The following is a 23,670-nucleotide window of genomic DNA, read 5'->3' on the forward strand; positions in this document are numbered from 1 at the left end:
CTGTTGTTGAGGAAGGATGCACATTCTTAGTGTGGGCCACCATGTGGCTCTGGCTGACTTTCCGGGCCTCTCCTCCTGCCATTCTATCCCTTGCTTCCTGAATCCCAGGCCTCCTCTCAGGCTCGGGATCCACTCTTGCTGCCTTGGCCTCAGGGACTTTGCACATGCAGTATTTGTCCTCAATCCCCTCCCCTTATCTGGTTAAGTCTTACTGGCTTGTCACTTACTCAGGAAAGTGTTTCAGACCCCTGCAGAGGAGGGTGGGCACCTGGTGCCTCTCAGCACATTTGTAATTCACGGCGCTGCTCCTAGTTTATAGTTTGTAATCCTCTGCACTATCAAGATGATCTGATCGTCTCCCCCAGGCTTCCTCTGAGTTGTGAGATCCCCAGAAGCTAGCACAGTCCCTATACACGGCAGGAACTTGCTGAGGGAGGGGGAGGATGCTTCAGGCAAGGAGGAAGTGGGAGAGGGCCTGGGCTGGGGGCCAGTCTGTAAGGGGCTCCGTGTGGAGCTGGGTGTGGAGCTGGATGTGGAGCGAGAGCTCACAGCCCTGGGTATTGTTGTCTGTGGAGAGTAGACACTGAGGCAGCTCCCCTACCCCAGCTGTCTGACAGCAAAGATGCCTTTAAGAAGACCTGGAACCCCAAATTCACCCTGCGGTCACACTACGATGGCATCCGCTCCCTGGCTTTCCACCACAGCCAGTCGGCGTTGCTCACCGCTTCTGAGGACGGCACGCTCAAGCTCTGGAACCTGCAGAAGGCGGTCACGGCCAAGAAGTGAGAGCCACAGCCCCAGTGTAGGGAGGGTGGGGGCTTCTGGGCGCAGGGGGTCAGGGTGACAAAGGGCTCCCGGTGACATCGGCTCCTCTGCCTCCCCACAGGAATGCCGCGTTGGACGTGGAACCTATCCATGCCTTCCGGGCTCACAGGTAGGCAAGTGCCCCAAGGTGGACTGACCCCTGGCCCTCTCACAGCCATCCCAGGGGGCCAAGGCAGGGGGCCAAGGCAGGAGGCCAGGCAGCAGGAGGGCTCCGAATCCCTGTGACCCTCTGTACACTCCCCTGCCGTGCTCCTGGAGCTGGTTCTCAGCACAGCCCTCGGAGGAGGACAGGAACAGGCCATTTGCCCCAGGGGCACAACCAGAGGTCCTCAGGCTGAATTCCTTTTGGCCATTCTTGAAAAATGCCAGTGGAGCACTTCAAGGTCCCTTGGAGGGGCTGGGGGAGGGGCGAGCCCGGAGCCGTTTATCTGCCCTCTTCACCCACCTCGATGTCCTCCAGGGGCCCCGTGTTGGCAGTAGCTGTGGGCAGCAACAGCGAGTACTGTTACAGTGGTGGGGCAGATGCCCGCATCCACAGCTGGAAGATTCCAGACCTCAACATGGACCCCTATGATGGTTACGGTGAGGACAGCTCCCTCCCCTGGCCTTCCTTTTCCCCCACCATCCATCCCATCATCCCACCAGTGGTTCCGCCAACACCTCTGGCATTTGCCCAGGCCTGACACTGCGGGTGCTGGGGCGGGGATGTCGAGGGCTCCCAGCCTGGTGATGTGTGGGACAGCGTGATTCAGTGCATGACTGAGGTCGGACAAAATGAGGCAGGAGGTGGCAGAGAGGGAGGGTTTCCCAGAGGAGCTGATTGGGGTTGGGCTTTGGGGCCATGGACCAGCCCAGGCAGAGGCGTGGTGAGCCCAGGTGGTGCTTGGCGCTCTGCTCCGCCTGTGTCTCTACATGGCTGAGCAGAGATGCGGGTTAGGGGGAGGTGGAACAGAGGGGACGGGAGCAGTTATCTGAGCCACGTTGTAGGGAGTTTGTGCTTCATACTTGAAGATTAGGTAGAGAAGTGACCAGACTCGCTGCTTCTGTTCAGTGTCTGCCCCCACCCCGACCTCTGACACTTCTTTTGATGACCCCTTTGGTCACAAACATGGCTCTGTGTCTGTGCTGCGGCCTGTCATGGCAGAGTTTAGAGGTCTGCATCTCCCTTCAGGGACTGTATACTGTTTTCTGAGGAATAGTCACACCCTGTCAGAAGTCATGGGTCAGTGCCAGGCAGTATCTGCTCTGGGCCAAGCAAGCTGTCACACCTCGGGTGTCAGCAGGGCCAGACCAGAGTACTCTGTGTGGACTCGAGTGACCCGGGAGGGGAATGACCAAGGGCTTTGGAGAGACTGGGCAAGGCTGTGCACTTGAGCAGAAAAGTGTGGGGACCAAGGGTGGGGCCACCTGCAAGGGCCAGGCTGCAAAGGGTCTCAGGGCCACAGAGCTACCTTTGTTTCTTGTCCCCTTAAGTAAGTCCTAAAAATTCTATGGAACAGCGGCTTTGTGCCAGGCACTGTCTCAGGCCGGGGGGATGACAGGGAACAGGGTCCTGCCTTCTGTAGCTTCCACTCTGGGCGCCTTCAGAGCCCTGACACCCTTGCGGCCCAGCCTGTGGTCGGAGCGGGAGCGCCTCTGGGGCGTGAGGATTTGGTGCGAACCTGGGTGAAGAGGTGACTTGAGTGCAGAGCCGGTGGCCCCAGGCTGTCAACCCTGGGGCCAGCAGCTCTGACGCAGCCCTTTCCTCCCTCCGGCGGATCCAGACCCGAGCGTGTTGAGCCACGTCCTGGAGGGCCATGGGGATGCTGTGTGGGGCCTGGCCTTCAGTCCCACCTCCCAGCGCTTGGCCTCCTGCTCTGCCGATGGCACAGTCCGCATCTGGGACCCCAGCAGCGGCAGCCCAACCTGCCTCTGTACCTTCTCCACAGCCAGTGGTGAGTAGAGGGACGAGGAGGTAGTGGGGACCCTGATACCTCGCACGGGGGCCATCCAGAGCTGGAGGCCGCAGGGGAGGGACAGCTCCTGTCCCCCACCCCCAGGGTAGGACTGGGGCTGTCAGGTAGCCTTCCGTCCTCTCTGCCTTCAGATCACGGGATCCCAACCTCAGTGGCCTTTACCAGCACCGAGTCTGCCCACATCGTGGCATCCTTCCGCTCTGGCGACACCGTCCTGTATGACGTGGAAGCTGGCAATGCCCTCCTCACACTGGACTCCCGGGGGAACAGCGGTAAGGGGTCCTTGGGGCCAGGGGCTCGGGTCTGAATGTCTCCAGGGTCCCAGTTCCTCCTGTGGCTTTGGTGACCTGATGCCCCGTCAGCAGGAAGGTGGCTCCCCTTTGGGGACTCTGAGCAGAAAGGAGTTAGGGTCTCGGTCACTGCCCTTACGAATAGCACGAGGCACTCACAAGGGCTGCAGGGAGACACTCTGAGGGACTGCTTGGGGGAGCAGATAGGCCGTCTTCATGTTTGCTATCCCTCTGTTCCACCCAAGGCAGCGCCCGGTGTCTACTGCACAGATGAAGTGCGGGGCCTAGGGAAGGCAGCGGCTGGGGTGCCCAGCCCTGTGCAACATCTAGGCAGAGGATAGATGTGGGACCGTGGTTCTCCTCTTGTCTTTGTCCTGGTCTCTCTGACCTCCTCACCCTTGACCTCTTCCCCTCCCTCTTTTTCCTCCCAGGCCCAACCCAGATCAACCAGGTGGTGAGTCACCCGAACCAGCCCCTCACCATCACCGCCCATGATGACAGAGGCATCCGCTTCCTGGACAACCGGACAGGTGAGACCCAGCGTTCCTGGTGCCCCCACTCACTTGTGTTCGTGAGGGGCAGGGGTAGACCAGGCTCCGAAGCACAACTCCTGGTGTCCACATTGGAGGCTCTCGGTGTCCCCCCGAGTCCTCCCTTCACCTTCCCAGGCAAGGTGCAGAGTTGGGAAGTAACCTGCCGCCCACCCTCTCTCCCTGCAGGGAAATCTGTGCACTCAATGGTTGCCCACCTGGATGCAGTCACCTGCCTAGCTGTGGACCCCAGTGGCGTGTTCCTGATGTCAGGAAGTAAGTCGGGAGCTTCCTGGCTCCTAAGGAGCAAGCAAGGGCATGTGCCTTCCTCTCCTGCTGGGGAGAGGAAGAAGAGACTTGGGCCCTGGTCCCGAGGGAGTGTCCTGGGGGCCTCCTGAGTTGGGGAGTTGGTGGGAGTGTTGTCACAGCAGGGCTGGGAGCCTCTCCATGGCTGGAATAACTGGTCGTCATAGTGGGGACAGCAAAGCACTGTGCACTCAGAGTGCCCCGAGGCCCTTGCCTACAGTATCTCATTTAATTTGAATAATCCTATGAGGTTGGTGCTGTCATCCTCATTGTACAGATGTGGAAACTGAGGCTAGAGAAGTCACTTCACTTGGTCAGCAAAGTGATATTGAATATCTAACTCAATCACCACAAGGGATTTTAGCTTTTGGCGCCACCTGCTCTCTGTGGATAAAGGCACTGAGCCCCAGTGACTACTTCTCAGAGGGATGGGGTGGGACTTGGGCAGGTGGAAAAGGGGCTGCAGCTCCCCTGGGGGTGAAGGGCGTGCACTGGCAGTCACAGAGGCCTGACCAGCTGAGCCTGCCGTTGGGTAGAGCTTTCTCTCACTTCTGCTGCCCAGCGTCATACTTTGCTTGGGGTGTCAGCCAGCCAGCTCACGAGCACACAGAGGCGTGGCAGTGGTGGTAGAGGGTGTGGGCCCCCAGGACATTAGCGGCTGCCTCCGAGGAGGACAGCCCAGCGAGCAGATGGTGGTGAGGTCAAGCCCAAGCAGAGAAGACTCAGGACAGGGCCCAGGTCCCCCCAGAAAGGGACAAATAGAACCAGCCTCCCTCGCAGCCTGCTGGATCCTGGTAATGCGTGTCAGGCCACCTCCCCATAGTGGCTCGTGGCCCTGGGCCCCGCCCAGTCTGCTCCCCACTCTCACCTCCTTCCTCCCGCCCCCACCAGGCTGCCCATCCTCAGGACTTTCCCCTGGCTGTCCCTGCTGCCTGGAAGGCTCTTCCCCTGCCGTACCCCCATGGCCACACGGTCCTCTCACTGACTGACTTGTGCTCACAGCACTTGTTGGGTCTGTCTTGTTTACTCTGTCTCCCACACTGGAGTGTCAGCACCACAGGGGCAGGGAGATTCGCCTGTTTTGTTCACTGCCCCCGCACCCAGCACACAGCAGGAGCTTAGTAAATACTAGGTGGCTGCATGATAGCCTGGACAGAAGGGCTGTCCTTCCTGTTGGGCGTCTGGAGGTGACCTGGCAGAAGATCGAGCCCCCACCTGCCTCTGAGTCCTTTGGGTGAGGCCGGGTTAGGGGCACAGGTCTGAGTAAGGAGCCGGGGGACCCGGTGCTGCTGGGTGACAGCCCCTTCTGCTCCCACACCTGCACAGGCCATGACTGCTCCCTGCGTCTCTGGAGCCTGGACAACAAAACATGCGTTCAGGAGATCACGGCCCACCGCAAAAAGCACGAGGAGGCCATCCACGCTGTTGCCTGCCACCCCAGCAAGGCCCTCATTGCCAGCGCGGGTGCTGATGCCCTGGCCAAGGTCTTCGTATGATGCCCACCTGGCCCCGCCCAGGCCGCCACGCTGGCTGGGAAGTGGGGCCAGGCAGGTGGGACTGAGGTGAGTGGCCAGACAGGAGGGAGGCTTGGCCTCGGAAGGAGGAAACCCCCTGCATTCTCACCCCTGATGGGGCCCTCAAATACACCCCTTCGCCTGCATTTCCAGAGGACTCCATGTCCTGAAATCCTAGTTGGGATGCCCTGTGAGAATTGCCAGGGTAGCCCCTGGGCATTCAGAGGAGGGGCTGAGGCCTGGAGGGGCCCAGAGCTGCCTGACCTTTTGCACCCTGGAGGTCGTGGTCCAGTCTCCCCTCCCTTCTGTCTCCCATAGGTGACTCCCAGCCTCAGTCTGGAGGCCCGGAGGCCCGGCCTCTCCCTGCCTGCCTTGGAGCCTGGTGGTGCTAACGGCCCTTTCCTCAGGAGGCCCTCCCCATGGCCTGCCCTTCCCCGAGCACCCAGCCAGGGAGTGGCCTCCTTCAGGAATCTTCCTCCAGGATGGCCTCTGGGAATTTTCTCTTCACCCTGACACTCACTCCAGGTCTCTGAGTTACCTTCTCGGGGGCCACACAACCAGGGCTGGGTGTCCTTGGGGATCAGCTTTTCCAAGACGCCAGAAGGTGCCAGGTTCTCTCTTTGAACCCCTGACCCCTCCTCTCCACCTCCAGGGACCTGGGTGGGAGCCGTGCTGGGAGGGGCCCTGGAGCCAGTGGGAGCCGGGTCATCATCAGTGGGAGTGCTGGGCCTCGCCCACCCCAGAAGTGTGCCCAGTGAACTCCCCTCCCCTCCAGTTCCCTCAATGCAGCTTTCCAGACACTACCCAACATCTCCAGGGCCAGTAACTGCCTGAGGAGCAGGTGATGCCCTTGGGGGAGGAGCCCACCCCTACCTCCCCAAACACTTCTCCAAGGGCAGCCCCCCAGACCCCCATGGGGTCACCCATGGGGAGAGATGGACTTCTCTTGTCCCTCCCTGGGGCATGGAGGGTGGAGTGGGGTCCCCCCAGTCCCCCATAACTCCCTGTATATCTGTATAAATAAATGGGATTTTAATGGAGCCCCACCCCTACCCATGTTGTTATCACTGTGTGATAGTCTGTCAGTCTCCCCTCCAGGCCCTCCACTCTCTTCCTCTATTTATTTCACTCTTTTTTGGTTCCACCCTGTGCCCTCTGGCCCCCTTCCAGGTTCCTGTTTATAAGCCCCATCCCCTCTGCCCTGGACTTGTATGTGAAACTTGTCTTAATAAACCCTTTGGAGTAAGATGGGTGGCAGTGCTGACTGTCGAGGGGACTGGGGACTTTCGGGGAGGAGTAGCTGGCTCTGCCAGGGTGGGTGGAGCTTGGAGAGGGGATATGATGGGTTGGGGTTTTGTGGTAGGGTGCAGGGACCAGAAGGGCCCAGAGCTCGGGTGGAGTGTGGGTGGAGGGACGGAAGTGAGGGCACAGGACCGAATCTCCCTGTGCCCCTCCTTTCTGTCCCTAAGCGCTCCCTCCCCAGGGGATACAGCAGCAGAGCCCTGACTAGCAGATGATGTGATGTGACAGTTCAGCTCAAGACTCGTTGATCCCCCGCTCTGCCACTTGTGATGATTGGTGGTGAGGCCAGAGTTCCAACCTAGAGTCCTTGTCACTCCCTTCCTCCCCTCCCCACACCTGTGCCTGCAGGGAGAGTGGATGCAAATACCTGACCCCTCACTGCAGGCACCCTGAGGACTCCATCCCCTTCCTGCTCCAAGGTGGCTGAATCGCAGTGGTCAGCTGTGCACTTAGCAAGAGCCAGACCCCTGTGCTGAGTTCTTCACATGCCGCCTCACTAGGTCCTCACCACCTCAGAAGTGGGGAGTGGAGCATTACGCATGTGTTATGGAGGATGGGAGGCGGGGGCTCGAGGAGCTTGCTCAAAGCCCAGCAGGTCATCAGACTTTGTTCCCAGCCCCTTGTGAATTTGCTTCAGGTGTCCCTCCCTGGGCCTCAGCATCCTCTGTAAAACAGGTGTGACAGCATTGCCCACCTCCTAGGTTGTCGAGGGCTGGATGGTTGTCCACTCGTCTGGACAAAGGGTGTGGGTGGGCTGATGGCCATCAACCACCAACAGGGGCCCAGCTACGGGCACCACCCTGCCTCGCTCCCCCCTCATCCTTCTGGGCTCTGCGCAGCTTCCCCAGGTGGTGGTTTAGGTTTTCACTCCAGCCTCAGACTTCCTTCCCCAGCCCCAGTCAGCCCCCGGATGTGGTGACGGAATCGCTACTGTACCGACCTCAGCTGCCCCCAACAGCCCTTCACCAGGAAGGGGGGGTTCATCTTGAGGTCCTCATCTTCAACAAGTCCTGCTTGTCTGGAGCCCAGGTGGCCATGGCATATCGCTATTGGGATGCCTTTGGGGCTCAACCAGGCCTTGGCCTCTCAAAGCAGGGTGGGTGGCAGCAACTCCCTTGGTGACTTGGACAAGTCACTTTGCCTCTCTGAGGGTTCAGCTTCCTGTATGTAAACTAAATGGTAGCCACTCTTTTATCAACTGGGGAGGAGAAATCAAGTTTGAATTGCTCCTGAATGGGCTGGAAGAGATATTTTATGACAGGTCTGGCACATAGTAGGCCCTCAGTCAATACCTACTGAATGACCATACCTACCCATAAACACCTGAGTGCTTGAGGTGCCCACCCCTTTATCTCAGCACATTATAGTCACAACTGAACAGCCATTACTGAACTTCTGCTGTGTCCCAGGCACCCTTCCACAATCTCATTAATCCCCACAAAGGCCTTCTGGGGTCAGTCCTATTATCGTCCCATCTGATAGCTAGAGAAACATGCTCAGAGAGGGAAGCCACCAACCTAAAGTCACACAGAGAAACACGTGCCCACTTCCCCAGGAGAAAAACGTGCTCTCCGTCTATGAAGTGGTGTGGGTGTGTGGTCCTGCCTGGTTGCTATGGCCCTTCCCTTCACCCCCAGGCCTTTCTTTCTTTGGCGCTTCACCATCCTAAGGACTGGGGTGGAGTGAGGAGCTGATGGACACTACAGCCCTTCTCCAACTGCCCTGTGCCTGGCTCTCCCAGTACAAGTAACCCAGCCCTGGCCCCTCCAGTTTTCTCCTCGCACTTTGGCCAAGGTTGCTGAAGACAGACCCGAGGCTAGGACCTCTACCCATCTGGATCCCTCGGTCTTCCCACCTGTGGAATGGGCTGGGGCGTGGGGCAGGCGGGTGCGAAGCCAGGACTACGCTCTGGGAAGAGGGGGAGGCCCAGCCCAGAGACCAGGCCGGACCTGACACCATCTCCCACCCTTTCCCCTGCGGTGGGCGCCGGATGCAGGCCCGGGGAGACGGCCCCCCTCCTTAAAGGGCCAGGCACCTCCTCAGCCCCGGCCTCGCGACCTGTAGTGGGGGAGAGGGTGGCTCGCCCGTCCCTCTCCAGCTCAGGGAAACGTCAACTTTCCCGACTTGGGTGTACTGGGGGGAGAAATCTGTCTAGCCTCCCTACCCCGCATCTCCTATCCCAGGTCCCCAAACCCGGGCCAGGGAGGTGCCGCCCTCTACTCGAAGGCACTGGGCCGGCCCGGGTCTTCCGCCCCCGGCCCCTCAGCAGGCTCCGCCCTCTCTGACGTCACCGAGGCCGGCGCCGATTGGCCGACGGCGCCGTCGCTCCGGACACTTCCTCCTGGGCCGCTGCCGCCGAGTTAAACTTTGGAGGGGGAAAAAATAGCCGCGGGTGCCAGGCGCCCGGCCACCCTCCCTTGACCCCCCGCCACCCCACTACCGCCGGTAACACCCCCTTCTCCGCGGCCCCCGACCGAATTTTTCTCCAACTTCCGAGACCCGTGAGATTCCCTCCTTAGCACCCCGGCCTCGGAATCCCTTTGCCCATCCCCGGGCCCGCCGTCTGATCCCCGGGATCCATCCACTCGATCCCCAGGATCCACCCACTCGATACCCGACTCAAAGACTGCTGCTCTCCACCCCCAAGGTCTGGTGAATACCTCGGGCCCCTTTCTTAAATGGATCCTCTTCTTAGAGCCACTAGATTCTTGGCTCCCCCTGCTCCCTTTCCTATCCCGTCTTTCTCCAGGAGTCCTGTGGATCCTGGGCTCTTCTGAGCCCTGTGACCCCCACCTACTAGGTTTTCTTTGATATCTTGGAATCTCCCATTCGCTGGGTCCCCTAAACTATTAGATTTCTCCTTTCTGATCCTCTGTGATCCCTGATTCCTGGGTGGGCGTCTGATCTACTAGATTCCTTTTCTCTAATTTCCCAGGGTCCCACCATCCTTGAGTCCCCTCAGCCTGCCAGGTTTCTCTTCTCGGATCCCCGGGATCCCCGCGATCCCACCACCAGCTTACAATCCACCACCAGTGATCCGAGCCTCCCTGCCCAGGCTCCTCCAGCCGGATCCCGGGTGGGCGCCGGGCGGCCGGTCCTGGGCCTCGCCCTATGGCCGCGGCCCCCTCCCATGGCGCCGGGCTCCCGGGCTCTCCCGGGCCGGGGTCTCCTCCACCCTCTGGCGGCTTGGAACTTCAGTCGCCACCACCGCTGCTGCCCCATGTCCCGGCTCCGGGCTCGGGCGTCTCCTTCCACATCCAGATAGGGCTAACTCGCGAGTTTGTGCTGTTGCCCACCGCCTCCGAGCTGGCCCATGTGAAGCAGCTGGCTTGCTCCATCGTGGACCAGAAGGTGAGGACACATCCAGCTTGGGGAGAGGTCTGGAGGTGGGAGGCTCTGGCAGAGGTGACCTCCAGCGCGGCATGATGGTGGGGGGAGAGAGAGCCTAAGCCTTGGGCAACTGGTGGGTGGAGGTGGGGCACTGGCCCGCAGTTGCCTCCTCACCTCACTACTCGTTTCAGGAGGCCTGGTCGGGGTGGGGTGCCCCAGAGTCCTCCCCAAATTGCATGTCCCTGCATGTTTTGTTTCCTGCAGACTGCAGGGAGGAAGGGAGGGGCTGGGCAGGTGTAGAAGCCGAGAGGAGGGGGCAGGTGGGGGCGGCAGAAGTGGGGGAACCTCCCCACCCAGGCCCATCCGCTGCCTCCCATTTGGTGGAAACAGTAGAAATTGAAGCCGGGTTGGCCATGGCGATTGGGTGACATGTGTAGCTGTGGGTGCCTGCATTAGCTGCCGGGGGCAAGTGAGGTCTCAGAGTCCAGTCTCTGTCCTCCTCCAGGCCTGAGGTGTGTGTGGAGGGGCCGGTACCTCTTCGCAATCCCCAGAGGTTCTGAGGTCTATGTCCCCTCTTCTGATCAGAGTGTCCCCACCCTTCAGTTCTGATGCTGGCCTGTGAAAACGGGCCTTCTCCAACCCCGCCCCACTCTTAGCTTTGGGTGCCAGGGTCATCGGGGGCCTGGGGGTCATGGCAAGGGGGAATCAGGTGGGACTCAGTGCTTGAATCCTAGAATGTTAAAAATTACAATAGTGGGCTTTTCTATTGTAGGAATTTTGAACTGTAAAAATTGTTGGACTATGCAACTGCTAGGTAATTGAACTCCTCTGATATTAAAATGTTCAAATGTTAGAACCTAGGCTGTTGAAATTCTAAAACAGAAACATGTTGCAGTATTAGATTCCCTCATTGTTGGAATTCTAGAGCATTAAAATGTTAGTTTTTTTGTTTTGGGGTGTTTTTTGGGGGGTAATTGGGTTTTGTGGGGTTTTTTTTTTGATGGAGGTACTGGGGATTGAACCCAGGACCTTGTGCATACTAAGCACATGCTCTGCCATTGAGCTATACCCTCCTCCCCTAACATGTTAGCATTTTGGAATGCTGGGTTGTTGAAACCCCTTAATGGTAAGATGTTCAGATATTAGAATCCTAGTTTGTCAGATTCCTAGAACATTAAAAATATTAAATTACTGCTAATTTAGGTTGTTAAAATCCTAAAACAAATGGATGATGACAATTTCTTGGAATCTAGACGATATAATTCTATAATGTGAACGTGTTGGAATCCCCAAATATCCAAATTCTAGAATCTTCTCAGACTCCTGGAAATGAGTTCTTTGGGCTTCAGAGGAAACACTAGGAACTGGGCCAACTCCCCCATTTTACAGACAAGGAAACTGCTTAGAGAAAGACCTCCCAGGCAGTCCTGGGCACCTGTGGACCCTCTCCCCGCAACAAAAGCAGACAGAGCTTTCTGTGCCATCCCCCCAAACCTCAAAACCAGCAGGCCCAGCTCCCACACCCAACTCAACCTGCTCCTTGGGAAAACAGGCTGAGGAGGAGGGGAGATTGTCCCCTGGGTGAAATTCTTTGTTCGATGCTCAAATCCTCAGCCTTCCCCCTCAGGCCTCACCCCAGTTTTATTTTCTGCCCTCCTTGTCCAGGTGTGGTCGGGCCCCTTTCCTTCCTTCCAGATGCTCCACCTGGGCGGTTTCACTTTCTGTTCTACCAGGTTTCATTTCCTGCCTTTCGTCCCCAAGTTGGGGACAGGGACACCTGGGTCCTCGGGACCTTGGGTGGGGGGCACCCTGCCTACCTTCAGCTCCCTTGAGTTCTAGCCTTTCCGTAAGCACCCCCCACCCCCCAACCAGGAGTCCTAAATCCTCTCCTTCCAGCTGGCCCAGCCCCACTGCTGGGCCTGGAGCCAGGTAACAGGGACAACAATAGATCTAGGAAAGAAGCTGGGGGGAGTGAGAGGTGGGGGCAGATGATGGAAGGGGTGCTCACTCAGCTCCCCCCACCCCCAGAAGATTCTAGGTGCCCACGCTCCTGGAGCCACTCTCCCTCCACCCACCCAGTTCTCTAGTCCTGCTACCAAAGCCGACGAACTCCAGCCAGTGTTCTGTCCCAGCACACCTGGGGCCCTGGCACCCTAGCCCACTCTAGCTGGGCTTGGGAGGAAGCAGGCAGGAAGCGAGGGGCTGCGGGGTCTCTGAGTTTCCGGGGGAAACAGCGGCTCTGCCCCAGGAGGGTTCCAGACCGCTGCCTAAGGCAGCTTTGAGCTTTTCCGTCACCACCTCCCTCTCCCGCCCCTCAGTTCCCCGAGTGTGGCTTCTATGGCCTTTATGACAAGATCCTGCTCTTCAAACATGATCCCACGTCGGCCAACCTTCTGCAGTTGGTGAGATCCGCCAGCGACATCCAGGAGGGCGACCTGGTGGAGGTGGTGCTGTCGGGTGAGAGGCCCAGGCCACCTAGGGGTGAAGGGAAGGGGGCCTGGTGGAGGGCATCGGGAGGAGAGGGAGGGGAGGGGAGGTGAGCCCAGAAACTTGGTTCTTAAAGGTAGGGGCCAGCGGCTGTAAGCCCTGGCTGCAAATTAGAATCACCTCGGGAGCTTTTTGCTCTGGAATGGGCAGATGTATTGTGATCATGCGCATCGTGGGATTTACACAGCCCTGAAGGTAAACAGTCCACGACAACGTGGATAAATCTCACACACCTAATGCTGAGAGACAAGCTAGACATCAGACTGCATACTGTATCCATATATGAAGCATGAAGATGGATACAATTACGCTATTTTGTTAGAAGCCACTAGAATGGGTGCCTTTGAAGAAGCTGGTTGGACGGATGGGGGTGGGCACAGTGATCTAAACTTCCCTTTACCCATCAGAGCTAGTAACACAGTGTATACAGTTCGACCATTCTTTGAGCTGTGCACTTCTGATGTGTTCTTTTCTAGACCTATGTTACACTTTGATATACAGTTAAAAGTATTCTGCTGCCTGTGTCTCCTCTCGATGAAATGCTAAATTAAATAAGACTCTGCCGCCTGTGATGAAACCTGGGCACCTGTATTTTCAACCAGAATCTAGCCCCCTCAACTGGCCTTTCCCATTTTATTGATGGGCAAGCTCTCAGCACTTAGAGGAATCTATAGCCCTTGGTTCCTTCAGGAGGGTGGGGGGTGGGAGGTACCTGCCTTATTCATGGCTGTATGTCCTCCCCTTCCCCTTGCCTCCCTCCCCTTCCCCCTGCCTCCTGCCCCTACCCTGACTACTGCAATGTAAAATTTGTTGAATGGATGGATGACAATTAGAAGTTTGGATTTACGTCCCTGGTGAACTTATTTTCAGGTTTTAAATACTGTCTTAGAGGCTTGTGATCCTTGGATTTTTATCTTCATCCTGATCTCTCCCTAGATCCAAGTCTGGTTCATGTAGCTATCTCCCTGACACTTTTACTGGGCACCTCTAGGCATCTCAGAGATGGCCTGTCCAAGACAGAAATCTTGATTTTTCCCTTTCTCAGTCTGCTCTTCCTACAGTCTTCCCAAGCTTGGTGAAGGGTATCACCATTCACCCAGGTGCTCATGCCCCAAACCTTGGGCCATTCTTGACGGCTCTGTTTCTTTCACCCCTTCACTTGGTCCTTCATCAAACCTACTGGGTTTACCTTTATCCATTTCTTACGACCTCCACAGGTCCAAGCCACCATCACATCCTGCCTAGACTATTGCAGTAGCACGTAAGTCAGATCATGCCACGCCACTGCTCAGAATCCTCCCGTGGCTCCCCATTACCCTTGGAACAAAATGCAAACTCCTCAACATGGTCTCAAGGCTGTTCTGAACCTGGCTCCTGCCAAATTCCCCGAATTCACCTCTTAACACTGCCCTTCTTACTTTCTTTGTCCCAGCCATCTTGTCTGTCTCTGAGCTCCCTCCCACCACAGGGCCTTTGCACTTGCTGTTCTCTCCACCCCTGACCCAATCCCAGATTTTCATAGCTAGGACCTTCTTGTTATTTGGATCTCAGCTTGAATGCCATTTCCTCCATAGCCTGAAATTTCCTTGTTTCTTTATGTTTTTATGTTTTTATGTTTCTTGTTTCTCTCCCCAGTAGAATGTCAGCTCTCTGAGAGTGGGCTATAAATCTATCTTGTGCAGAGCTTTATCCTGAGTGTGTAAACAGTGCTTGGTACATAGAAGAACGTTGCATAATACCAAGGAAAATGGTTAACACTAGACTGAAATTTGGGCGGGGAGTTGGGGGTGAGGAGAGGAACGAGAGTTAGTCCAAAGATGAAACTTTTAAAATAATAGCTAACATTTATTGAGCATTTTCTATGTACCAGGTACTGTTTTAAGAACTTTCCATTTATTCATTTAACCTGTAAGAAAGAACTATAAAGGGATATTATCATACTAGGCATTTCTTAGATTCCTGCCTGGCTCATACCCTTACCTTTTTAAGGCCTTTGTCTTAATGGCACCTTCTCAACGAGGCCTTCCCTAACCACCTATTTAAAACTGTACCTCTTGCATCTTCCCTATCTCCTTTCCGTGCTTATTTGTTCTCCTAAGCACTTACTGACTTCTCACCTACAGTATATTTTCTTACTCAACAATTTCAGAGAGGCAGTAAGTACCATGCTAAAAACACGCACTCTCTAGCCACACTGACCTGGGTTCAATTCCGAGTTGCTAGCTGTGACACCTTGGGCAAAATGCCTAAACTCTCCGTGCTGCAGTCTTGAAAATGGGGATAATAATAGGATGTACTTCACTCTTGAGCGGGCTAAATTTGTTAATATCAAAAAGTACTCAGAGCAGTGCCTGGCACAGAGTAACTGCTACACTGGGTGATTGTTAAATAGGAATCTTTTTTTTTTTTTTCTATCTCCCTCACTAGAGGCCAGGCAGAGATTTTGTCTGTTTTGTTCTATATGGTGTCCTTACCCCTTAGAACAATGCCCAGTAAATATTTGTTGGATTCACTTTTAAGGGTGAGAAAAGCGAGATACATAGGTGTTTGTTTTTTTCTCTTGATGACTCGGCTCTTCCCCAGGTCCAGGTAGATCAGAAACTGAGGGTCGGACGCAAGCATCTGTGGGTTGTTTTTTGTTTTTAATTGTGATGAAATATTTGTAACATAAAATTACGATCTTAACCATTTTTAAGTCTACTGTTCAGGAGGGTTAATTACGTTCACATTGTTGTGCAACCAACCTCCAGAACTGTTTTCATCTTGCAAAACTGGAACTCTGTACCCATTAAACAACTCCCCATTCCTCCTCCCCCCAGTACCTGGCATAAGCACCTAAATGTTTTGCCCAGTGGTAGAGCAGGGATTTGAACCCAGGTAGAACGTAGTATGTGAGTAAAGGATTGAAGGAAAGATGAAACCTTGTAGCTGGGAGGACTGTGAGGAACCTGGGAAGGCGGAGGCTCAAATAGCCTCCGCGGGCCCGGGCTTCACCATCCGCCCCTCTCTGCTGCCTGCAGCCTCGGCCACGTTCGAGGACTTCCAGATCCGCCCGCACGCCCTCACGGTGCACTCCTACCGAGCGCCTGCCTTCTGCGACCACTGCGGGGAGATGCTCTTCGGCCTAGTGCGCCAGGGCCTCAAGTGTGATGGTGAGAAGCGGGGAGGCTGGAGTGGGGGGGGCTGGGGGCGGGGCCAAGACGTAGGACGCGGGCATGAGGGCGGGGCCGGGGTGGAGCTCAGGGCCAGGAGGTGGGGCTCTGGGAGAGAGGTGACCGCCCAGAGGCAGGGCTTGGGGGAGGAACTGGAGGTGGGAACAAGTGGCAGGGCTAGGGTGGAGGGCGGGGTCTGGGTGGGGCTCAGTTCGGGGTGGAGGCTTTGGGGTGGACCTCCGACCGAGAGGTAAGGGGCAGAGCTTGGAGAAAAGGGGTGATGGGGAAGAGGGCGGAGCCTGTATCAGTCAGGAATCAACCAGAGAAACAAAGCCAGCAGGGAGGCATATATTAAGGGATTTTTGGAAGGAACTGGCTTACAGGATTGTGGGCACTGGCAACTCTGAAATCCTCAGGGCAGCCAGTCAGGAAGGGCAGGCTGGAACTCTCAGGCAGGAGCGGAAGCTGGAAGCTGCCACCCACAGGTGGATTTCTCCATCTGGGAAACCTCAACTCTGCTCTTTAAACCTTTGAATTGATTGAAACAAACCCACTCTGATTAACTACGATAATCGCCCCTCACTTAGAGTCACTAATTGTGGGTTTGAATCACATCTCCAGATACTTTTGCAGTAACACGTAGATTAATATTTGAATACCTGGGGTTGCTAGCCTAGCCAAGCGACACGTGAAGCTGACCATCAGAGTCCACCTCTTGTCAGCTCGGCACTTCTGTTGGCTAGGGCTGTCAGAACAAAGTACCCACAGGCTGGGTGGTGTAAACAATGGAAATTTATTTCTCATGGTTCTGGAGGCTGGAAAGTCCAAGATCTGGGTTCTCATAGGGTGTGGTTCCTGGTGAGGGCCCTCTCCATAGCTTACAGATGGCTGCCATCTGATTGTGTGCTCATGTGGTGCATGGAGTGAGCATGATCTTTCATGTCTCTTTTATAAGGACCCCAGCCCCGTTGATCAGGGCCCCATCCTTACGGTCTCATTTAACCTTAATGACCTCCTTAAGGGCCCCATCTCCAAATACAGTCACATTGAGGATTAGGGCTTCAGCGTATGGGTTTGGGGAGAACACAGATATTCAGTCCATAACAAGCATCCATGCACATCTCCCTAAATTCTTTGGAAAATAAAGGAACACATTGTGTTCCTTTGAGGCAAGATGTCTCAGGGTTAAGCCCAAGTGTCAGCATCTGCAGGTTAACTGTTTCCGTCTTTAATGCTTCTGAGCGTGAACACTGAGATCACACCTCCCCTGTGGATGAAAGCCGCACACCCACCTCAGCTCAGCTCTACCTACAGCAAATGAGAACCATCTGTTCTACAATGACGATTGGCACCCCCATTGTTTGTTCAGTGCACCCCTCTCTTAGAGGCATATTCTCAGATGTTCCATTGTCTCAGGATCTCCAGTTTTGTGGCTGTCAGGCTCATATAGAAATTCAGAGTCTCTGATACCCTTTGTTCCGGATGACCCACAGCATCATCTACGATTGTTATCATGTGGCCCTTGTGTCATTATTTAAGGCATTATTTAAATATACTTGTGGCATTATTTAAGAACTCTAGCGATAATAGCTATATCAGGCCTGCAAAAGAAACCCAACTTAGTACATTCAAAGCTGCTATCACTATGGCCATCGTCCACATGCCATAACCAACTCTTGATGTCTTGGTATATGTAACCTTTGTCATGGCGCAACCCCGGTGTCCTCAAGTTCTAATGGCCATTCTCCAAATGGACTTCATTGGCTCAGCCTCACAGAGGATGGTCCAAGTTCATATGGTTCCAAAAGAGGCCCAAATACCTGTCCTTAATGCCACTGATGCCTTCCTACAGGAGTTTGATTCTACCCTGATACTCATACCAGGAGTCAGAGATGAGATTCTGAAGTTCTGTGAAGCATATGAGTGACTCAAAACTGGGAAATGGTTTTCCTGGACGCAAAGGCTCTTTGCAGTTCTGAAACTCTTCTCATCTCACCAACAGCGTTCCCCAAGTTTGTCTCTGCAATGGCCCATCATGCAATTGAGACGGTGCCTAAGATGAACTACTGTGATAGAAAGTCTCTAACAGGTGGTCTGCCAGAAGACAGGCTTCATGAGGTGTCCAAGAGAAGCTTCCAAAGGCTAGAGCAACATTCTGTACTCCAGAACAGAGAGCCATCTTGGAATCATTTGAAATCACCGGAGATGTATTGGAGAAGCGTTCAGGAAGTCCAGCAGGAAATGACAAGCTTATCCTGGCTCTGTCATTCAAGGATTAAAAATAGAAAAGAAAAGAAATAACAAAGTCACAGTTTTACCTAATATGATACTGCAGCCCTGAGTACCACCAAAAATGCGCTAACCCTTTCCCCAGAAGATGATGTCCTTGGGCGATGTTCATTCTTCTCCTTTGATCTCCTGTAACTTAAAAATCATGATGTAAGTTATTGTTAATATCGTATGTTAGGTGATAAGAGGGTAAAAAAAGGAAGAAAATAAAAATATTTAGTAGACACATGTTCATAACAGCGTAAGGAAGAAATACTTATAACTAGGACAGTCCTCATGTCTGCAGCTGGCACATGGTTGTGGCTTCCTTCCTGCCACCACCGGATCCATATTCCCTTTGCCCTCAGCCAGCATCTCACCCTCTTGTGGTGCTTTGCCTGGTGGGGTGGCCCAAACCTTCATTCCCGAAGGCTCTTGGCCATTTAGCAGATCTGCCTGAATTGGGTTTTGCAGGTTTTTGTTAACATTAATCACACTATGAAGAGGCATCCTGAGGGATCTGTTCCAGTTCCTCAGAAAAGGAGAGGTGGGTAGAGCTTTGGCGCCCAAATTGGAGGCTATGTCTCTGACCGTCTCTGGCGCCCCCTACAGGCTGCGGACTGAACTACCACAAGCGCTGCGCCTTCAGCATCCCCAACAACTGTAGTGGGGCCCGCAAGCGACGCCTGTCGTCCACGTCATTGGCCAGTGGCCATTCGGTGCGCCTCAGCACCTCTGAGTCCCTGCCCTGCATGGCTGATGAGCTGGTGAGGAGCTGGGGGAGTGGGGAGGGTTGGGGAGGGTTGGAGGCTGGGGAGTGGCGGGGCCCAGGGACCAGGGCAATGCTCTGAGGTGTTCCTTTCTCCCTCACTGTCTGATAGAGCCGTAGCACCACCGAACTCATCCCTCGCCGCCCACCCTCATCGTCCTCTTCCTCTTCTGCCTCATCCTACACGGGTCGCCCCATCGAGCTGGACAAGATGCTGCTCTCCAAGGTCAAGGTGCCACACACCTTCCTCATCCACAGCTACACGCGGCCCACCTGTCTGCCAGGCTTGCAAGAAACTCCTCAAAGGCCTCTTTCGCCAGGGCCTGCAGTGCAAAGGTAGGCGGGGAGCCCCCACGTTGGGGGCTGGGGTGGGAAGGGACAGAGTCAGAACACCAGAACCCCACCCACAGCCACACACACACACACACACACACACACACACACACACACACCATCAGAGGCTTAGGGTCTCAGCTGGGCTTGTGGCAGGACACAGAATTTATGTTCTGATCCTTAGAAGCACAGGGCCTCAGAAGGGGGTGCGTCCAGAATCCTGGCATTCTAGAACCTTTGGAATTCTGGAATCCTAGCACCTTGGAATCCTGGCACCTTAGAAATCTAGATTCTGGGAATGGATATAGCTCAGTGGTGGAATGCATGCTTAGTATGGGTTCAATCTCCAGTACCTAGATAAGGAAGGAAGGAAGGAAGCAAGCAAGCAAGCAATCTAGATTCATATGTCACTTAGGATGGAATTCTTAAACTGTAGAACTTGAGAATTCTTGAGTCAGAGAACCTTGGAAACATAAGTTTCAAGAATTCTGGATCACAGGATTCAGCAAGAAGAATCAGAACTTTACTTTCATAAATCTTAGAACTATCAAACTATAGATTCTCAGAATATTAGAACTTTAAAATCATAGGATTTGAGAGTAATAGAAACCTAAAAGCAATAAAATTGAGTCTTAGAAGTCTAGAATCATATAGCCTTGGAACCATCGAATCCTAGAGTCCTAGAAATCTATGATCCCAGAACTTTGAATGATCGAATTCTGGAATACCAGAAGTCTAGATCCATAAAAAGTTAGAGTCATCAAATTCAAGAATTCATCAGAAAAATCAAATTCTAGAATTGTAGATGTTTAGAGCTAAAGAGTCATAGAAACATAAACTTCTAGAATCTTGGATATACAGAATCCTAAAACTTTGGAACTATCAGATTCTAGAGGCTGATTCAAAGTCTACAATCAAAGAACTGTAGAGTCACCAAATACTAGAGTTTAGATGTATCTTAAAATCTCAGATATCAAAGAATCTTAGCAATCTAGAATCATAGAACTGTAGAATCACAGATGTGTAGAGTTCTAGAAACTTGAACATCAAACTCTGTAGTCTTGGAAATCTAGAATCATAGGACCTTAGAAAAATAAGTTTTCACATAATTAGTCTCAGATCTTTGATGTATAGCATCCCAAAACTTTGGAATCATCAAAATATAAAGCAATGGTTCTCAACCAAGGACAATTTTGCCCAAGGAAGGAATGTTTGGCAATGCTTGGAAACACTTTTGTTTGTCAGATGGGGCTGGTGCTATGGACATCTGGTGCTTAGAGGTCAAAGACGCAGCTCAAAGTCCTGTGAAGTAGAGAACAGCCTCCCACGATAAAAAAATTGTCATAGTGCCAAAGGTTGGGAAACCTGCCCTCAGGAGTCTGAAGTCTAGAATCATAGCATGTTAGGTGCTATTACATTCTAGAATTGTAGAAGTCTAAGGTGATGGACATTTACACTGTCAGAACTCTAGACCCTTAGGGTCATAGGGGTGTAAATCACAGACACTGCATTTGGCTTCTATTTAATTGAGCCTCCCCATAGCTGGGAACTATGATTTCAAGAGAGGAACAACCAGGGAAGGGTCACTTAGCTTTCCTGCCCCAAACAGCCAGAGCAAACTCTTTTGAGACTAGGGGGGCTAGGGGTCGAGTCAGCCCTTAGAGGTGACCTCTTTCTTCCCTCTCCCACCTGTCTCCCTTTTCCCTGTCCTCCTGCCAGACTGCAAGTTCAACTGTCACAAACGCTGCGCCACCCGCGTCCCTAATGACTGTCTGGGGGAGGCACTCATCAACGGAGGTAAGAGGCTGGGGGCTGAGCGGGAAAGGCGGGCAGGGCTGGGCGGAGGCCCCTCTGATGCCCCGGTCCCCCCAGATGTGCCGATGGAGGAGGCCAGCGATTTCAGCGAGGCGGACAAGAGCTCCCTGACCGATGAGTCAGATGACTCCGGTTTCGTCCCAGGCTCCCACTCAGAAAATGCCCTCCATGCCAGTGAGGAGGAAGAAGGCGAGGGAGGCAAGGCGCAGAGGTACCCAGGGCCCCCTCTGGCGAAGGCCCTCCCCCATCCCCACGATGGCTTGATGTCACCCAGTACTGAGAAATTTCCCCAGATTCCTGAGGCGAACCTTTTCAAGTACCCAAACTTTACTTGTTTAATTGAACTGGTCTTCCTGATTGACCTTTTCAAAAAGTTTTAATAGAACCGTATTTTAATTTATATTGTACTTCTTTTTTTGGAACTGGTAATACAGTCATTCAAAAGGTATGTTGTTAACCTCTTCCACTTCCCTGTCTCCCAGCTGCCCAGCCCCCTGTCCCCAGAGGATACCACTGAGATTGGGTCCTGGTGGGTCCTTCCAAAAACAGTCTGTATGGCAAAGTGACAGTACAAAGAGTGAGCAGAAATGTGGACTCTGGACCCAGATGACTGTATGGCCTTAGGCAAGAGATTAACCTCACTGGCCTCAGTTTCCTCATCAGTAAAACGGGGATAAAGTAGTATCTACCTTATAGGGTTGTTGTGAGGATGGAATGAATGAATACAAATCAAGTACCTAAAACAGTGGCTGGTACGCAGTGAGTGATACAGTTTTTAACTCTCATTTCAGAGCACTAAAATCTTAAAAAGGAAGGCAAAATATCCATTTTATTTCAATCACTTTAGCCTCGGATTGACTTGTGTGGCCTTAAGTAAGGCCCTTCTCCTTTGGGTGCCACAGTCTACCCATCTGTAAAATAGGAAAAGGAAAATATCCCCAAAGACCTGACAGGCAGTGGCTTTCTTCTGGCATGGAAGCTCAGAAAAATAATCATTTTTACTTAATTACACTTTTTTTTTAAATTTTATTTTTCATCGAAGTATAGTTGATTTACAATGTTAGTTTCAGATGTACAGCAAAGTGATTCATTTATATATCTGAATATACATAGTCAGTTATATATGTATATAGAAAATATACATATATTTTCAGACTCTTTTCCCTTATAGTTTATTACAAGAAATTGAATATAGTTCCCACACATTTTTTTTTTAATGGAGGTATTGGCGATTGAATCCAGGACCTCGTACACTCTAAGCATGCGCTCTACCACTGAGCTATACCTTCCCCCTGATTACACATTTTAAATTAGAACTGGAATTCATATCCAACTCCATGAGAATGTGAGTTCAGGTGCTTGAGGACAAGGAAATTCATCTGTCTTCCAAGTGCCTAGGACAAAGCCCCGCTTCCTCTGTGAGTGTGAGATCACTGTACCGAGGAGGCAGGAAGGCAGCAGGGGTAAAAGCACAGGATGCTATACTGTAGGTCCTTGTTGTTTATCTACATTATATATAGTAGTGTGTATTTATTAATCTTAATTCCTAATTTATCTCTCCCCCTAGAAAAATGTTAATACAGTATTAATTAATACATTGTATTAATACAGTAATACATGTAGAAATAGACATACATGTGTGGACTGTAACCTGTGGAATTCAACAACCATCAATTTAAACTAAATTTGTTTTGGAAGTAAATTCTTTTCATAAGGACCATAAGGATCATTATACCCATTTCTAGGTTAGAAGACTGAGGCTCATGGGCTTTGGCCAATAATTAATAAAGGAGAGGAGCTGAGACTTCGCCCCAGGGGGCCAGGGCAGTGTAAACATGGGGCAGAGGTTCTGCCACTTCTGGGGGACATCGATAAATATTTAATGAGCACAATGGTACTAGACTCCAAGCACACAGCTGTGAACAAAACAGGTAAAACTCTGGCCTCCTAGAGCAGACACTTTAGTTGGGGAGACAGCTAACAAATGCATTCATATAGGGATGGGGGTTTGGCTCAGTGGTAGAGTGCATGCTTGGCATGCACGAGGTCCTAGATTCAATCCCCAGTGCCTCAGATAAGGGGAAAAAAACGAAACAAACAAAAAGTGCATCCATAGCATCAGCTATTGATAACCACTGTCTGCGTCCATACCGCCCCATCTCATCTGATCTTGAAAGCAAAGCAGGGTCGGGCCTGGTTAGGACTTGGATGGGAGATTTTGATAACTGCTATCAAAAATAAAATTTTAAAAGTTGAGAGGGGATAGAGAAGGGGGACATGTTATCTTAGGGTCATTAAAGCACCTTCTGTGAGGAGGTATATTTGAAGAGATCTGAGGGAGGGGAGGGAAAGGAGCCATGTGGAAAATATCTGGGGACAGAACCTACCAAGTAGAGGGAATAGCAAGTGCAAAGACCCTGAGGTAGGATCAAGCATGTTCCAGGAATAACAAGGAGCCTGGTGTGGCTGAAGCAGTGACTGTGAGGGGAAAAGGATGGGAGATGAGGTCAGAGGGAGTATAGGTGTGCAGGTCACAATAGTCACCGAAACTTTCTTACTAGTGCCACCTGACCCTAGCCTCCTAGAACCTCAGAGGTTCTCCCAGGTCTTTCCTGAGAGTGTTTAGTAACAGAATTGTAGGCTTTCAGAGTTGGACCTTGAGGGACAGGGACTTGGAGGGGAAGGCTGTTGGGAGAGGTGGACTATTTCACAGATGAGGAAACTGAGTCTCAGGCAAAGAGAAGTGGCCAGGGCCACCCAAGTCCAGGTCTAGCATAGGATCAAGAGGTTGCTG

The 23,670-nt window shown here is 52.9% G+C and overlaps 2 protein-coding genes and 1 non-coding gene across 4 annotated transcripts in view; 2 read left to right on the forward strand and 1 right to left on the reverse strand.

Annotated features, from left to right (window-relative positions):
• Positions 1 to 6,668, forward strand: part of STRN4 (striatin 4) — a 24,734-nt gene extending 18,066 nt beyond the window's left edge. For both annotated transcript variants that reach the window (XM_032485714.1, XM_032485715.1), the window contains exons 10-18: positions 607 to 782; positions 887 to 934; positions 1,286 to 1,407; positions 2,589 to 2,759; positions 2,912 to 3,052; positions 3,502 to 3,600; positions 3,790 to 3,876; positions 5,233 to 5,468; positions 5,739 to 6,668. In XM_032485714.1, coding sequence (XP_032341605.1) covers positions 607 to 782; positions 887 to 934; positions 1,286 to 1,407; positions 2,589 to 2,759; positions 2,912 to 3,052; positions 3,502 to 3,600; positions 3,790 to 3,876; positions 5,233 to 5,402 — 1,014 coding nt within the window. In that variant the 3' untranslated portion in view covers positions 5,403 to 5,468; positions 5,739 to 6,668. The remainder of the gene's footprint in view (positions 1 to 606; positions 783 to 886; positions 935 to 1,285; positions 1,408 to 2,588; positions 2,760 to 2,911; positions 3,053 to 3,501; positions 3,601 to 3,789; positions 3,877 to 5,232; positions 5,469 to 5,738) is intronic.
• A 2,381-nt stretch (positions 6,669 to 9,049) lies between these two features.
• PRKD2 (protein kinase D2) overlaps positions 9,050 to 23,670 on the forward strand; it is a 29,864-nt gene continuing 15,243 nt past the window's right edge. Inside the window, 8 exon segments of the mRNA XM_032485719.1 lie at positions 9,050 to 10,073; positions 12,371 to 12,509; positions 15,560 to 15,691; positions 18,572 to 18,726; positions 18,841 to 19,002; positions 19,004 to 19,064; positions 20,781 to 20,858; positions 20,934 to 21,087. Of these exon segments, the coding sequence (XP_032341610.1) occupies positions 9,834 to 10,073; positions 12,371 to 12,509; positions 15,560 to 15,691; positions 18,572 to 18,726; positions 18,841 to 19,002; positions 19,004 to 19,064; positions 20,781 to 20,858; positions 20,934 to 21,087 (1,121 nt within the window). The 5' untranslated portion in view covers positions 9,050 to 9,833.
• TRNAT-AGU lies at positions 11,054 to 11,125 on the reverse strand. Its single transcript has one exon. It is a non-coding gene; the product is annotated as a tRNA-Thr (tRNA).

The sequence above is a fragment of the Camelus ferus genome, chromosome 9 (assembly GCF_009834535.1).
Source record: "Camelus ferus isolate YT-003-E chromosome 9, BCGSAC_Cfer_1.0, whole genome shotgun sequence".
Classification (NCBI taxonomy): Eukaryota; Metazoa; Chordata; class Mammalia; order Artiodactyla; family Camelidae; genus Camelus; species Camelus ferus.